General features: G+C 36.1%; 1 protein-coding gene and 1 non-coding gene across 9 annotated transcripts in view; one reads left to right on the top strand and one right to left on the bottom strand.

The window, feature by feature from the left end:
• Positions 1 to 17,620, bottom strand: part of TPP2 (tripeptidyl peptidase 2) — an 88,479-nt gene that overhangs the window by 16,702 nt on the left and 54,157 nt on the right. For 3 of the 8 annotated variants that reach the window (XM_036249509.1, XM_036249511.1, XM_036249512.1), the window contains exons 20-25: positions 17,056 to 17,152; positions 16,155 to 16,292; positions 13,697 to 13,941; positions 13,363 to 13,441; positions 11,283 to 11,321; positions 4,935 to 5,086 (exon numbers count right to left, since the gene is read on the bottom strand). In XM_036249509.1, coding sequence (XP_036105402.1) covers positions 4,935 to 5,086; positions 11,283 to 11,321; positions 13,363 to 13,441; positions 13,697 to 13,941; positions 16,155 to 16,292; positions 17,056 to 17,152 — 750 coding nt within the window. Of the gene's footprint in view, positions 1 to 4,934; positions 5,087 to 8,237; positions 8,368 to 11,282; positions 11,342 to 13,362; positions 13,442 to 13,696; positions 13,942 to 16,154; positions 16,293 to 17,055; positions 17,153 to 17,620 lie in introns of those variants that run through there. The other 5 variants (XR_004957990.1, XM_036249510.1, XM_036249515.1 and 2 more) reach the window with 4 other exon arrangements.
• Positions 6,712 to 6,818, top strand: LOC118623067. The gene has a single exon (XR_004958182.1). It is a non-coding gene; the product is annotated as a U6 spliceosomal RNA (small nuclear RNA).

Raw genomic sequence — 17,620 nt, 5'->3', positions numbered from 1 at the left:
AACACACAAAAAGAAAATTATAGACCAATATCTCATGAATACAGATGCAAAAATTGTAAACAAAATACTACTAGCAAATTAAAAACAAACAAACAAAAAAATAGCACATCACAATCAAGTGCAGTTTATTCCAGGGGCACAAGATGGTTCAACATACCCAAATCAATCAGTGTAATGCATCACATTAAGAAAACAAAGGAGAAAAAGCATATGATCTTAACAATACATGGAGAAAAAGCATTTGATAAGATACAACATCCATTTATGATTAAAACACTCAATAAAATGGGTATAGAAGTAAAGTATCTCAATATAATAAAGGCCGTATATGACAAACCCTCAGCCAATATCATACTCAGCAGTAAAAACCTGAAAGCTCTTCCTCTAAAATCAGAAACAAGACAAGGATGCCCACTCTCACCACTCTTACTCAACATAGTTATGGAAGTCCTAGCCAGAATAATCAGGCAAGAGAAAGAAATAAAAGGCATCCAAATTGGGAAGGAAGAAGTAAAAGCATCACTTTATGCAGATGACATAATTCTAATATATAGAAAACCCTAGAGACCCCACCAAAAAACTATTAGAAACAATAAACAAATACAGTAAAGTCGCAGGATACAAAATCAGTGTACAAAAATGCACTGCTTTCCTATATACTTACAATGAAACTTCAGATAAAGAAAGGGATAAACAATTCCTTTTCCAATTGCAGCAAAAAATAACATACCTAGGAATAAACTTAACAAAGGATGTGAAAGATCTATATACTGAAAACTAAAAAGCAGCATTAAAAACGATTGAGCTCTGGCCGGTTTGGCTCAGCGGTTAGAGAGTCAGCCTGCGGTCCAGAGAGACCCGGGTTTGGTTGGCCCTGGTTGGTCGAGCAGGTGGCAGCCACTCGATGTGTCCCTTTCACGTTGATGTTTCTCTCTCTCTCTCTTCCTCTCTCTCCCTCCCACTCTATCTGAACAAAAAAATGGAAAAATGTCCTCGGGTGAGGATAAAAAAAAAAAAAGATTGAAAAAGAAACAATGAAATGGAAAGATATTCCATGTTCATGCATTGGAAGAATCAATAATTAAAATGGCCATATTACCCAAAACAATATACAGATTTAATGCAATCCTCATCAAAATCCCAATGTAATTTTTTATATCACTAAAACAAAAAATTATCAGATTTGTATGGAACCACAAAAGATCTCCGAACAGCCACAGTATTCATGAGAAAAAAGAACAAAGGCAGAGGTATCACACTACCTGACTTCAAATTATCCTACAGAGCTACAATAAACAAAACAACATAGTATTGGCAGAAAAACAGACACACTGACTGACCAATGGAACAGAACTGAGAGCCCAGAAATAAAACCACATGCATATGGGCAAATGGTTTTTGACAAAGGAGCCAAAACAACAATAGAGAAAAAAAGCCTCTTCAACAAATGGTGCTAGGAAAATTGAAAAGCCACATGCAAAATAATGAAGCTAGATTACAGTTTGTCACCATGTATAAAAATTAATTCAAAATGGAGCAAAGACCTAAATATAAGACCTAAAACAATAAAATACATAGAAGAAAACATAGGTATACTTATGGACTTTGGTCTTAGAGAACATTTCATGAAATTGACCCCAAAGTCAAGGAAGTAAATGTAAAACTAAATAAATGGGACTATACCAAACTAAAAAGTTTCTGCACAGCAAAAGAAACTTTGCCAACAAAACAAAAAGGCAACCAATAGAATGGAAATCTGTTATTTGTAAACAAAAACTCCAATAAGGGGTTAATATCCAAAATATATAACTTAACACCAAACAACAACAAAAAAATGGACAGATAATTTGTACCAACACCTCTCCCAAGGAGACATACAAATGGCCAAGAGACATATGAAAAGATGACCAATTTTACTAACTATTAGGGAAAAGCAAATCAAAACTACGAGATACCACCTCACACCTGTTAGAATGGCTATTATTTAAAACACAGGTAATAACAAGTGTGGGAGAAGTTGGGAGAAAAAGGAACCCTCATTCACTGCTGGTGGGAATGTAGACTGTTACAGATACTAAGTAAAACAATATATCGGTTCCCCCCAAATTTAAGAATAGCCCTGGCTGGTTTGGCTCAGTGGTTAAAGTGTCAGCCACAGACCAATGAGTCGCAGGTTCCATTCCGGTCAAGGGCACATTACCTCAGGTGCAGTTTGTCCCCGGCCCTGGTTGGGTCATAGGGGAGGCAACCACTTGATGTCTCTGTCTCTGTCTCTCTCCCTCCCTCCCTCCTTCCCGTTCTATCTCAAGATAAACAGATAAATAGAAAAAAAATATCTTCAGGCGAGGATTAAAAAAAAATTAAGGCCTGGCTAGTTTGGCTCTGTGGTTGGAGCATCTGCCCGTGGACCAGAGAGACCCAGGTTCGGTTCCCGCTAAGGGCACGTACCTCGGTTGCAGTTTATCCCTGGCCCCAGTTGGGGTCATGTGGGTGGCAACCAGTCAATGTGTCTCTCTCACATTGATGTTTCTCTCTCTCTCTCTTCACCCCTCTCCCCCTCCTGCTCTATCTGAAGATAAATGCAAAAAATGTCCTCACGTGAGGATAAAAATAAAAAATTAAGAATACAGTTACCATATGACCCAGCAATCTCTCTTCTGGGTATCTACCCAAAAAAGTCAAAAATATTTATTTGCAAAGATATATGCACCCCTATGTTCATTGCAGCATTATTCAAGATGGACAAGACATGGAGACAACCAAAGTGTCCTTTGATAGAGTATTAGATAAAGATGTAGTACGTATATACTATGGAATATTACTCAACCATAACAAAAGATGAAATTGTACCATTTGTGACAACATGGATGGACCTTGAGAATATTATGCTCAGCACAATAAGTCAGTCAGAAAGAGCTAAGAACCATATAATTTCACTCATGTGTGGGATATAAAACTGAAACTCATAGACACAGACAATAGTATGGTGGTTATCAGAGGGAATGGGATTGGGGTATAGTAAAGGGTAAAGGAGGCCAAAATATATGGTAACCGGAAATTATTTTACTTCGGGTGGAGGACAGACAATGCAATATAGGGATCATGTATCATAGAAATATATACTTAAACCCTTATGATCCTATTAACCAATGTTACACCAATAATTTAATTTTTTAAAAATGGGCAGAAGAACCCTGGCTAGTTTGGCTCAGTGGTTGGAGCGTTGGCCTGCGGACCAGAGAGTCCCAGGTTCGGTTCCCGCTCGGGGCATGTACAAAAAAAAATGGGCAGAGATCTGAATAGACATTTTTCCAAAGAAGACATACAGATGGCCTGTATATTTATCCAAAGAAAACAAAAACACTAACTGGAAAAAATATATGCACTCCATGTTCATTGCAGCATTATTTATAATAGCCAACTTATGGAAACAACCTAAGGGTCCATCAATGGATGAATGAATAAAGAAACTGTGAGACACATATGTATAATGAAATTGTTTATATATATAATATGGAATCTTTTTTTTTTAATCCTCACCTGAGGACATTTTTCTTTTCTTTTCTTTTTTTTGTCTAGATAGAGTGGGAGGGAGAGATAGGAAGAGAGAGAGAAACATCGACCTGAAAGGGACACATCAAGTGGCTGCCACCCACACGACCCAACCAGGGCCAGGGACAAACTGCAACCGAGGTACATGCCCTTAGCGGGAACCGAACCCAGGTTTGTCGGGACTGCAGGCTGACGCTCCAACCGCTGAGCCAAACCAGCCAGGGCTATAATATGGAATCTTATTCTGCCTTAAAAAGAATGAAATCCTGCCATTTGTGAAAACCTGGACAGGACTCAAGGGCATTATGCTATGTGAAAAAAGTAAAATAGAAAAAGACAAATGATCTCTCTTATAGGTAGAATCTAAAAAAAGAAAAATCAAGGTCATAAATACAGAGAAAAATTGGTGTTTGCCAGAGGCAGCAGGTAAAAGAGTGAAAGAAATGGGCAAACTTTTTTTTTCCACTTTAAATAAATTGGAAAAATATTTGAAAAAAATTAAAAAATAAATTAAAAATGGTATTTTAAAGGACTATTAAATGACATAGGAAATACTCATAAATAGTAATTGGAAAACTAGGATACAGAATCAGTATCATTCACTCTGCTACATGTACAAAAACAGAGGTAAATAATAATAGCACAACGATTATCTTTGGAGAGTGGGCAAAGTGATTTTTCTTTTCTTTTTTGATTTATTTTTATTATTGAGAGTATTATAGATGTCCCCCTTTACCCCCCTCAACCCAGCTCCCACCCGGCCCAGGCACTCACAGCACTGCTGTCTGTGTCCATGGGCTATGCATATATACATGTAAGTTCTTTGGTTAACTTCTTCCCACCTCTGCCCTTTCCTTCTGAGATCTATTTTCTACTCCATGCATTCATTTTCTTTCTCTTTTAAACATGTTTTTATTGATTTTTTTATAGAGAAGAGGGGGGAAGGAAGAAAGAGAGAGAGAAACATCAATGTGAGACAGAAACACCAATAGGCTGCCTCCTGCACACCCCCTACTGGGGATTGAGCCTGCAACCGTGACATGTGCCCTGACCAGGAATAGAACTGGGACCTCTCTCAGTCCATGGGACAACACACAATCCACTGAGCCACACCAGCCGGGCTTATTTTCTTTTTTATACCTCCCAGGAAAATTCTCTTCTAAGAGTAAATCAGAGTAAGTGATTAACATAAAAACTTAAAGATTCCTATCACAAAAGGGAATTCTAAAACAAATATAATTATAAGAAAATTTAAAAGTAACTATAATCCTACCATCTACTGTTGACATTTTTAATACAGCCAGTGCATATACACACAATACTGTTATAAATGGGAAAATAAAAGTAAACTCTCAGAGGATTAAAATCCATTAAAAACTTACTTTGTCATCCACTGAATTTTAAGATCTCGTAATGCTTCAGTAAACTCTTCCTTGAAATCTTTCTCTTTTTCTAAATCTTTTTCTTTATCTTTGCTGCCATTTTTAGTCTTTGTTGGTGGAGGTATTAGGTAGTAATGAACAGGGATTACATCCTATGAATGTGGAGAAAGAGTCTTAGATTAACATGCTTAATTTTACATATTTTAAAATCACCTTTAACAGATGAATATCACATAACATGGACTGTACCTAAGTTGTACTACATAGTATTCCAGACTCTAAGGCAGAGGTGGGCCTGCCAAAGGCCATTTAGATATTTATAACATCATTTGAGGCCCATACAAAATTATCGACTTAATAATTAGCCTGCTATATTTGGACAGGCTAATTTGGTGAGGCATGTGATGTTAGCTGGTATTGATTACACAGGCTTTATATGTTCCTCGGGCTGGACGTTCCCCACCCCTGTTCTAAGGCAACACAATACATAACAAATTCCAATCTGTAATCAAAGTAATTTTCTTCTCAACTTTAAAGTACCAATGCTTATACTATCTCCTTTAAAATAAGAGAGGTAAGCATAAACTTCTCTATGAATGTATTTGATATTTTTAGTTCTACCTGATAGACTAATTATAAAAATGAATTGAGCTTTGAACATTTTGTATCTGAGAAAGGGAAAAAGTAAGTTAGAAGAACAACAAAAAAGATCCTCTTTTTTTCCTAAGTAAATTTAAAGGAAATTTTCTTCCTTCAGTCAACAGGACTTATTGAGCCCCTTAATGTGCCACATGATACTCTGAGAGTTGAAGAACAAAGCAGACAAAGATCATTCTTGCCCTCAGGGAGCATATAGTCTAGTGGGGGAAGACAACAAACATATAGTAAATACAGAATACCAGATATTGATGCATGATATGAAGAAAATAAGCCTGCTAGGTAAGGTGGGGGAACCACTGTAGACAAAGTGATTATGGAAAGCCGCTCTAAAGAGGTATCATTCAATCTAAATAAACCTAAATGACCTAAAAGAATGAACCTCAAATAAACAAGGAGAGGGAGAAGTGTCTGAAGGTAGAAGATGAGCATGTGCAAAACCCTGAGCTTGGCCTGGCCGGTGTGGCTCAGTGGTTGAGCGTCGACCCATGCACTTGTAGCAAGAGGTCGCCAGTTTGATTCCCTGGCAGGGCACATGCCCAGGTTGTGGGTCCAATACCCAGTGGGGAGCATACAGGAAGCGGCAATCAATGCTCTCTCTCACTGATGTTTCTGCCTCTCTCTCCCTCCTCTCTCTTCCTCTCTCTCTCTGAAATCAGTAATAAAAAAAAAAAAAGTTAAAAAAAACCCTGAGCTTGGTACATGGGGAGCACAGCCGTATGTACTGAGCAAATGGGCAGCAACCATATTAAGTAGGGTTGATAAAATATAGTTAAAAAAGAAATCCCAGATTTTATTCTAAGTGCAATAGGAAGACTACCAGAAGTTTTATGCAAGGCAGTGACATGACTAAAGATTTTTACTTTTTGTTTAATGACTCGGAATCCTGTATGAATTAAAAGTTTTGGTTTGTTTTTAATAATTCTTGATTCTATTTGGAGAATGGATGATAGAAGGCAAAAGTAGAAAAAAAGAAAAACAAGTTAGGAAGCGAACCCAGACATGCCAACACTGTCTTGAACTGTAAAACAGGCTGTAGAAAAGAAATGAGTAGATTCAAGATTTTCTGTGAAGGTGGAACCAACAGTTCTTATTGATGATGTTTAAAACTAGGGGATGAGTGCTCGCTACAGCAGCACTTACACTAGAATTGGAACGATACAGAGAAGATCAGCAAGGCCCCTGCGCAAGGATGACATGCAAATTCATAAAGCAGTCCACATTTAAATAAATAAATAAAACTAGGGGGTGAGTAGAACTGGTAGGGATGGGGGATGGGGAAAAGTGAGCCCAGGACTTGGTCCAAAGCATTCTACTATCTAGATGCTCTGTGAGAGAGACAGAATTCAGAGAGAATCTGAGGTCATGGCAGCCCTGAGAAAAGCCAGTGTGAAAGAAGAGAGGTCAGCTGACGCCTGTAGCTGAGCGGTGACGTAAGACAGGAGAATGAAACAACTGGAAAGCCTGACAGCAGTGGCTGATGATCATCACAAGACCAGTTTCAAGGGGACAGCAAAGGCTGACTTTTAAGAAAGATAAAGACAGATCAAGTAAACAAATACAGATCTTTTGAAAAGTCCGGCTTTGTAGAGAGCAGAGAAATGTGCAATTATATCAAATTATGTCTATTTCTGTCTATTTTATTAAAACATATATCTTTACTTATGAAAAGTAATGCATTATCTGGGAATCAAATCATTATACATTATATTTACTAGTTCTGTTTTCAGCATAATAACTAGGTGTCCTTAATTAAATAATCATTTATTAAGTCAATTTCTCAAATCCTATCTCTAGGTTTACATTTAAAATTCATCTAAATTAAACTCTTATATTTGTTTTCATTTTTTAAAATTTCTAAAACGGGATCAAGTTATGTTATCAAAAAGACTTTTACTGCTCTAATCACAGTAACTTAAAAAAATCTTTACACTGATTGAGTTAAAAAATAGTATTGCAAGCCCCCACCTTCCCCAAAATAGGTTTTTTTTTAGCTATAAATACTACATAAATATGGCCATTTAAAATGTTCACAATTAAACTTCATTTTGGGGTATAATTATAACACTAAATATAAGGAACTACTGTTATAGTTGTTCTAATAGTATTCCACCATAAAATAATTACAATTTCAATATGACTCATTTTAAGCACAAAAAAACACTGATGGGAAATAACCACACAAATCCATTTTTAGCCATTTAGGTGCCTCCCTCCCTCCCTCCCTCCCTCCCTCCCTCCCTCCCTCCCTCAGGTCAGGAAGCTAGAGCCTGCACATAACGATCTTATGTGAAATGTGAGACAGAGAAAAGAAATCAGGTATTTTGCTGGGGCTAGCTCCTTCTGGACCCTGCCACCACCCTTTTCTCCTTCTTGAGGTTCATTTTCCTAGGTGGGTACTGCCCTGGACAAAGCCAAGTGTCTGCAAAATTTGAGTTGATAATTACTAACAAGTTCTTATCTGAACAGATTGCTTCAGTGTCATCTTTATAGCAAAGACAACAAACCTAAGTAAGAATTAAAGGTATGAATGGCCTCCAACCATTATTCTTCTGTTCTCTTTGGGATCACACTTCTGTACTATCCAGTATACTAAAATGTGAATGACACTTGCCTGGAGGAGGAACTTGGCAGTCCACATTCACTCTAACCTGAGCTCCCCTAGTTTTCCCTCCTCCTTGCCTGATTAGGGAAAGACACAAACTTCCAGATGGGAAGCCTCTGTTGTGGGCCAACTCCTCCTCTGAAGCTCAGAGGTAAGGTATTTGCTATTATGCTTTAGCACAGAAAAGAGAAAACAGAACTGAATTTAAAATAAACAATCCATTAAAGTTAATTTATGATTAACAATAAACTCTTAACAAAGATTTATAAATAGGAAGAAATCCTATATCACAGCAACCATAAATTATCACTAAAAGCACAAAAGAGACAGGAAAAGTTTAAGATGAATTAGAAGGGAGAAAATCCAGGTTTCATAATCAGCCTTTTATGTTAAATATATCAAATTAGAAATTATAAATGTTAATATAATCTTATAAAGTATATCAGCACAATTTTTTATTACTATGAATTATGAACATGTTAGTTTTAATTCCTAATCAAAAGAAAAATGAAGTTATTCATGGTCATCTGTTCTTTTTGACAGTATTTTCACATTATTCTAAGGACTCAGCATAGGGTCAATTTAATAAAAATTATTTTGTACCAGTAAATCTTGGAAAATCTTGATTATAAGTTTAAAACAGAGTCAAGAAGAATCTTCAGAGCAGAAATGCTAAAGTTCTCTATAATGGCTACTTAAGAGTAAGGTTTTTTTTTTTTTTTTTTTAATGTATCATTCCCGCCACTCACAAAGTATTTCACCAGTGTTTGAATTGAATGGTATTATTTAGAAAGTCACACTTATCCACAAAATCAGTAACTAACTATTCTTTGGGTGATATAACATACCATCATTAAAATTTTGGGTAAAAAAAAACAACTTCCTTAGTTCTTAAATTATTAACAACTAAATTCAAAATTGTAATACATTTACACAAACTAAAATAGCTATTTTAAAGAATAATATATTTGAATGCTATTTATAATCTATTTAAAGTAACCATATATTCTTTCATATTACAATGAGCTTAAAAAAGTGTAACACATTTTCAAATCAAAAGTCACTGAAACCCAGAGACCAAGTCCACAGAAAAACCTAGTTGGTGTTTTGTCCAGGCAATAAAGTAGTAATGTATTTTAGTTATATGACTATAAATCTGTAATAATAATTATTTTTAAAATAAGAGCTTCATGTGTACTTGCACTGGAGAGAGAGAGAAATGAGAAAAGGTAACTCTAGCTGCCAAGTTCTTTTTACAAAGCTTTACTAACCATCAATAATAATTTTTCTATTCATTTGATAGTTTTCTATCTCATACAACCTAATCCAAACAAAATCCACCACAACTCCCCAAAGCTCAAGAGAAATATACAAGAGGAAGAAGAAAAATAAATTTATGCCTTTGTGATATGTATCTTCTATTTTTAATGGGCTCCTAGAATACCTTTTCCTCATTCTCTAAAGCAGTGGCTTGCAAGCTATTTTCACACTGACCCAAAGACAGACAATCTATACATAAAAGTGAAATTACAGTTTTATGAGTCGGGTGAACTGACATTTCCTACTTTATTCTGTTTTTGCTTTAAAGCTGGTTATATTTCATAAATGAATGTACAAGGCCCACCAATGGGTCAAGAAGCGCAATTGAGAAATACTAGTCTATAGAGGAGCAGATTCTTAAAATATTTTTTTTCTTCTTCACTGATTTCAGAGAGAGAGGAAGGGAGAGGGAGAGACAGAAACATTGATAAGAGAGAACATCGACTGGCTGCACCTCCTGCAATGTCCCCACTGGGGACTGGGCCCAAACCTGGGCATGTGCCCTGACTGCCTGACGAATCGAACCGCCAACCTCTTGGTGTATGGGTCGACACTCAACCACTGAGCCACACCAGCTGGGCAAATATTTTTTTAATCTGGAAACGCTCAGCTGGTGTGGATCGCTGGTTGCACCAGGAAGTCACTGGTTTGACTCCCGGTCAGGGCACATGCCCAAGTTGTGGGCCCAGTCCCCAGTGGGGGCCATGCAGGAGGTGGACAATCAATGCTCTCTCTCATTGATGTTTCTCTCTCTCTCTCTCTCTCTCCCCCCCTCTCCCTCTCCCTCTCTCTAAAATCAATAATGAAAAAAATATATATTAAAAAAAAATCTGGAAAGGTGATTACCAGTAGTGTATTCTGTTTGAACAAAGTATTTATCATTACATGATAATTGGACATTTCAGAGGTCTTTTTAATAAATAAATTTCACCTATTATAAAATGGTCAGCCCGTTTCATATCAAACAAAGAGGTATCTTTTGTTTATACCTTAAAGTACTAATTCTCCCACAGCAAAAGCTTCCTGCTTGAACTAAAAAAATCACTAAATGATAAATGTCAGCAGGTTTTCACCAGAGAGCTCATCTCTCTCTCTCAAGTACACCTGAAGCAGAATTTTTCTCTTTTGAGTTAACTTTGGCTCCAGAATTTAATCAGAGACTGTCAAATAAGTTACAGAAAAGTTGATCAGATTACTTGCTAATATATGGTCTGAAAATTTACTTATGCTCTTATTGTAAGTTTTAATTTTGGGTCAACAGTCCTTATTTCTGTTCTTGCTTTGTCCATTGCTGTTTGTCTCTGCCCTTTAAGAATATGCAAGAGCAAGGAATAAACTTCACTTGAAATACCTTAATAATATTTTTAAACCAAATCGTCCAATTTAAGAATTCTTTAGACTTTAAAAATAATTGTTTGGCCTATCTATGTAGCTGAAAAAAATCATATTCATCTCTTTATAGGATTTTAGATATGCAAAATTTCAAATAGTACTCCTTATCTATAGTAAGAAATAAATAGCATTAATTTCTATCTATCTATATATATAAGACAGGGGTCCGCCAGCAATTTATGGTAGGAAAAGTAACTTTAGGAAAGCAGTATGCCAACACTGATAAGCTAAAAGCACTACACTGCAGAACTTAAAGAAAGGAAACTAAGGGAGAGACTTAAAAAAAAGATTTATAATAGTGACAGAAAAAAAAAATTTAACTAATATGCAAATAAGGCTTTAAAACATCTTTTTAAAGAACTGACAATCAGTACCTTTTTAAATTTTCCTTGTCGTTTTGCTGCAGACTGGCCCTGGGAGTTAGAACGACATTCTGTAAGAAAACATGCATCATCTACACAGGATGGAGACACCACCTCTGTCTAATTTTCTCCCAGTTTACATTCCACCTGTATGTGTCACAGTACTTAGAAGGGTCAGGTCTGTGATCAAGATGGCAGGTTTTTAAAGAAAGCAACATTGCCACTTCTGTTTTTTAATGAAAATGCACTCAAATGTTATTCCTAAGGGCGAATGATTTTCAATTTATTTTGAAAGTTTAGTAGAGCAAAATCCATTAGTTATCAAAACACTTTTGTAAGCATTAAATTTAGCTGACAGTCTACAGGGACTGATTTTTAAGGACATCACAACAATCACACACAACAAATGCACTCTTAGAAAAAGCTTCACTCAAGTCAAAGAGAAGTAAAAATGAACCTTCCCAACTACCAAAAATCATAAGAAATATAAAACTACTGAGGGAAGAGTAAATAAACAATGTCTTGGGAAATATAATTAACTCTATAGTTTTAGGTTCTTGCTCTCAAGAAAATCTAACCTGATAAGTAATAACTACAGTTAATTCCACATGTTTATAACTTCACAACTGCCTCTAAAAGAATGCAGCTAGGAAGTAGTAATTATCTCTGATTTGCTAAAATCATACTTTTCAATTGATTTTTTTTTAGAGAGGGAAGGAGGGAGGGAGGGAGAAAACATCAATTTGTTGTTCCACTTATTTGTGCATTCACTGGTTAATTCTTACATGTGGCCTGCCAGGGATCGAACCCACAACCTTGGTATGTCAGGATGATATAAAAACATCCTTTTAATAACAATGCTCTTCTGTCATAGTCATCACAAGGACGTGGACACTTCAAAATAGTTATCTGGATGTGAACCTCATTGCTGAAGCCCCATGAGGAAGCAGCAATGATACCCAGGAAATGAAGTCAACAAGAAAAGCCTATAAGGACTTCTTAAATCAGTCCATGAATTCCAAAACAACGGGAATTCCATGAATTCCAATAATTCCAATACAATCCATGAATTCCAATACAATTAACTAGTCATTCACTTCAAATCATACTAAAGAATATCAAAATAAATAGTATAGACTGAAATGAAACTCAAGAAATGTCAAAAGTTTGAAACAACTTTTCAAAGCACAAAATTCCTAAGTTATGCCTCTATAAACGCAAATAAATGATCTTTGGTTCAACAGTGATAAGAAGTAAGTATGCCTGTTAAGATGTATAAGATCTATTCATTTGATAACAGCATTTATAGATTCCAGCATCGGGTGGTAGGCTTAGTTTGTAAGAACTAATGCTAAAGAGAAATACAAAATTGTAAGAATGATAACTTTTACTAGCACTGAGCTAAAATGATATGACAAAAGGTGGCAGAGCTATATAAACACTATTCTCCTAATAAATTTGTAATGAAAAGATAGAAAAGCTAAAACAGGTAGTTATCTAACTCTAATATTTATCTCTAAAATATAACCAGAAAAATGTTTTAAACAAAAAACCCCGTAATTTTGAAACTACAAAATAAAAGGCAATGCCAAAAGAAATACCTTGTAATTATCAACACAATTATGTACAAGTCCAACAAGAGAAAGGTCTGTTAAAAATATCGTTCATTAGTAATAATCTTTCTGACTAGTTTTTAGAAGTAACCCCAAAAGATCCACTATTACATTGGTTAAAATTTTACAAAGTGCTTTAACTTTAAACATTCCATTTATTTAAACCAAGTTTAATTTATATGTATGTTTCATGGGAAATTCAAGTATATTAGCCATGTAAGGTAGAACTGGTTCAGGGACAAAGTAACTTAAGCATGGGAAAAAGAATACTAAATATTTTAAAATATAAGCAAATATTAATTGACCTCTACAAGTAACTTGGTAGGAAAAAATTATAATTTCTTTCTTCTTTTTTTGCCAGGGAGATCTTCTCTTTTACCCATTCTGAAAAGTGGAATTAATCCCCATCTTTAAAGAAAAGGAAATTTTAGAATAGGTAATTTCAGTGTCAAAAAAAAAAAGCAAAAACTAGTACTTACAGCTTTCTTTCCAAGTTCAGTCTTTGACAATGTTAAGGACCCTGCAAGGTAGCATCCAGGTCCTGCCCCTTTAGGTATTCTAACAAGAAGATTCAAAAGAGAAAAAAAAAGAGAGAGAGAGAAAGTTTCACAATTAGGGATGGGGTGGGGTGGGATAAAACAATTGCATTCTGAAATTTCCATAACTAAGATTTCAAAAATCAGAGGGAGAAAATACCTTAGTATAAAATGGTCAATGACAACATACTATAAATTTAGCCCAATGTAATGAACTAGCATTAACAGACTACAGTGTGTAAGATGGGCATTACGTGTAAGCAACGTCATCACTTACTTGTCATCAGGTAAGGAAGTAACAAAGAATGGCTGGTTATATTTGGGTGGCAGTGTCAAATTACTCGATTTCTTCTTTCCTAGAAGTGCAAGACTATGATTTTCATGAATATCTAAGCTCAAGGTATTAGATAACCTATGAGAAACAATAAATGGAAGATCTTTAAGACGTTCCAAATCACTGATTTGCTCATGACGAATCTGTAGTCGAATTGTATAATCTCCTTTCTCCAATTTCATAGAATACTAAAAAAAAAAAATTAGAAAAAGTAAAGTTTAGCCAAGTAACCAGAAATTATAGAAAGAGGATAAATAGAAATAGTTACGACTTAGAGTGCTCACAGTAGATGAGGTACAGTGCCAGTTACTACACACAATTTACATACACACAAAATCCCAATCAAGCAGGACCAGGGACATCAGTGAACTGTCCAAGATCACATATAGGGTAGTAAAGGACAAGGGAGCTAAAAGCAGGTCTGACTCCCAAGCCCTCATTCTTCCCACAACTGCAGGCTACTCACTCCCCATATTCTCAGCTAAATCAGTCTGTTCCAGGCTGAGAAAAGCTATGTTTTCTAGTTCATGGTTACTCAAGAACATATAAAACAACATCCAAAATTAGCAGAATTGAGGTGCCATATAATATCTAAGACAGATATACACACGTATGTATACACATGACCAGTAATCTTTCTATTATAATCAAAATGCCACATTGCTTTATTGCTGATAGAAGCCAACAGAGATCAAGGAATATAAATCTACTATGCTCCACCTAGTTAACCTGCTAGAGAAGATGGAATGCTGTATTCTGCATCAGCAGTTTCTTCTGATGAGATTTTTTTTGTTGTTGTTCAGGTAGAGTGGGAGGGAGAGAGAGGAACAGAGAGAGAGAGAGAAACATCGATGTGAAAGGAACACATCGAGTGGCTGCCACCCGCACGACCAACCAGGGCCGGGGACAAACTGCAACCGAGGTACGCGCCCTTAGCGGGAACCAAACCCGGGTCTCTCCAGACCGCAGGCCGATGCTCTAACCACTGAGCCAAACCGGCCAGGGCTCTGATGAGATTTTAAAAGCAACTGAAGTGCCCTGGCTGGTTTGGCTCAGTGGCTGGAGCATCGGCCTGCGGACCAGAGAGTACTGGGTTCAGTTCCCGCTAGGCCATAGTGGCTAGGGGCACATACCAAGAAAAAAAAAAAAGCCTTGGCCAGTTTGGCTCAGTGGTTAGAGTGTCGGCCTGTGGTCCAGAGAGACCTGGGTTTGGTTCCCACTAAGGGCGCGTACCTCGGTTGCAGTTTGTCCCCGGCCCTGGTTAGTCATGTGGGTGGCAGCCACTTGATGTGTCCCTTTCACATCGATGTTTCTCTCTCTTTCTCTCTTCCTCTCTCTCCTTCCCACTCTATCTGAACAAAAAATGAAAAAATTTCCTCGGGTGAGGATAAAAAAAAATAATAAAAATAAATAAATAAAAGCAACTGAAGTGCCCGGCCAGTATGGCTCAGTGGTTGAACATCGACCTATGCATCAAGAGGTTGCTGGTTCAATACCTGGTCAGGGCACAGGCCCAGGTTGTGGGTCTGGTCTCCAGTGGGGGGCATGCAGGAGGTGGCCAATCAATGTTCTCTCTCATCAATGTTTCTATCTTTCTCTCCCTCTCCCATCTTCTCTCTCTAAAAATCAAATCAATAAATAAAAAAAATTAAAAGCAACCAAAGTAATGGTTCTGCAATAACCCAGTCTGTACTAGAGAGGGCTTGCTTTGAGAACAAAAGGAAATCATTCCTTGAATGACTAACAAAAAAATATCTTGCATACATCATTTTCATTATTAGTATAAAATTATAAATGTTGTAGGATTTACATTATTTCCTTGTAACTATTTTAATCAGGGATAAAATTTCTGTAACTTATGATTAAAAGGTTTTTTCTTCAATACAATAATGCTAAGCACAGTACTTGGCATACAGGAAGTGTTCAATACACAGTTGTCCAACAAAAACATAAATTTGAAAGTTCTAATAAACTGAACACTGGGCACTACTATAGTGTTCTTTATCCAGTTAAGACCTAGAATCATTTCTAGGTGCTCACATATATAAGATGATTTGTTTTCAACCTTCAGATGGTTGGAAGCAGTGGGTGGGAAGGAGAAACACTAAAAATAAAAAGCTATGCTGGCCAGTGCTTATGTCATCCAGGCCCTCATCTACCTCAAAACTTAATTCAGCTGAAATACTTGGCTGAAACGTTGTCACGGTCTGTTCTACAACAGACAATTGAGCTTCTAGTGATGTGTCAAAGTACTAGATGCAAAACTATGACATTAAACACACACACACACACACACACACACACACACACACCCAATAATATTACAATAAGAAAACATAAAGAATTTTTTAGTTCAAAAAATGGCTTCTATTAATTCTAAAAACCACTGCCAAGTTCATACCTGATGTGGATAGGCATCGCCTGAACCCATCTGTCTTTTATTCTGGTCAAATATGATCCATAATTGGCTGTCAAATTCTGACTCATATAATAATTCACAAAGTAGTGGGCAGCTTGGAGTCACTTCCCCACTTTTGGGCTATAAGAAAAAAAAGAATTCTAATGCAGATTTGTAATATAGTTATTGATGAGACTTTTCCATTGAAATTATTAAAATATTTTCTTGTGGTAGCCAATTTAAAAAATGTAGAACACCCAGTATTTTGACATTAATACTGATACTTCTCTTTTATAGACTTTTAAAAATACAAACCTAGACAGCTGTATTCATTAATAAAGCAATATATATTTTCTTTATAAAAGTGAAATTTCATAATTTAATGAAATCAATCATCTCCCAAACATTAAAACCAAATACTATGTTTCAATGAGTTTTACTGAAATCTATGGATCCTACAAAACTCTCTGATCCAACATTTACACTGGCCTCAACTACTATTACCACTCTTTCAACCTAGGAATTATTCTAATGTCTCACTGCTCCAAAGCCTGCTATACAGAAAGCGAACAGGACAACTACTACGTAACCAGAAAGCATCTGGCACTGATGAGACAGCTAACCTCTGAACAGGTAATATTGGACAGGTACCAATGATTAGATTCAGTGATTACAAAAACTAAGAATCAAAAGCCAGGTCACCTCAAATTAGAATTTGTAACTTCAGACTTGAATGGTACTTAGATGGTACTATGATCATTATAAATAATTATTACAAAAAATAATTCCAAATTAACCAATTACTTAATTCTATTTCATATATACACAATGAATACACCATCCTTCCATTTTAAATTCATAAACAAAACACTATATAAGTATATTTTATTATAAAGACACTCACTTGATGAAAGTTATATGTAAGGATCATCTCATAAAGTTGACGATTATTTGGCAAAACATCTCTTGATCCTAAAGGTTTTGTTTTTGCACTCAGTGGACTGTAATGAGACAATTCATAAATGACTTTATTCAAGAATTCATTTAATGAGACAAATATAACTATAATCAACAAAATCTATAAAATATCACGTGACAAATAAGTATTCCTAAACACTGTCCTTTTCAGTATATTTTGTAATTTTTTTTTATCCTCACCTGAGAACATTTTTGCATTTATCTTCAGATAAAGTGGGAAGAAGAGAGGGAAGAAGAGAGAGAAACATCGATGTGAGAAAGACACATCGACTGGCTGCCACCCACACAACCCCATGGGGTTGGGGACAAACTGCAACCAAGGTACATGCCCTTAGCGGGAACTGAACCCGGAACTCTCTTGTCCGGGGGCTGACGCTCTAACTGCTGAGCCAAACCAGCTAAGGGCATTTTTGTAATATTTTAATCATTAACTTACCTAAGTCTTTACTGACTGAACCACAGCAATACATATTATAGTTTAAAATTTGTAA

Source organism: Molossus molossus, unplaced genomic scaffold (assembly GCF_014108415.1).
Source record: "Molossus molossus isolate mMolMol1 unplaced genomic scaffold, mMolMol1.p scaffold_m16_p_9, whole genome shotgun sequence".
In the NCBI taxonomy this organism is placed as follows: Eukaryota; Metazoa; Chordata; class Mammalia; order Chiroptera; family Molossidae; genus Molossus; species Molossus molossus.
Note: the sequence above shows the minus strand (reverse complement) of the source record. Positions and strands in the feature narration are given on the sequence as shown.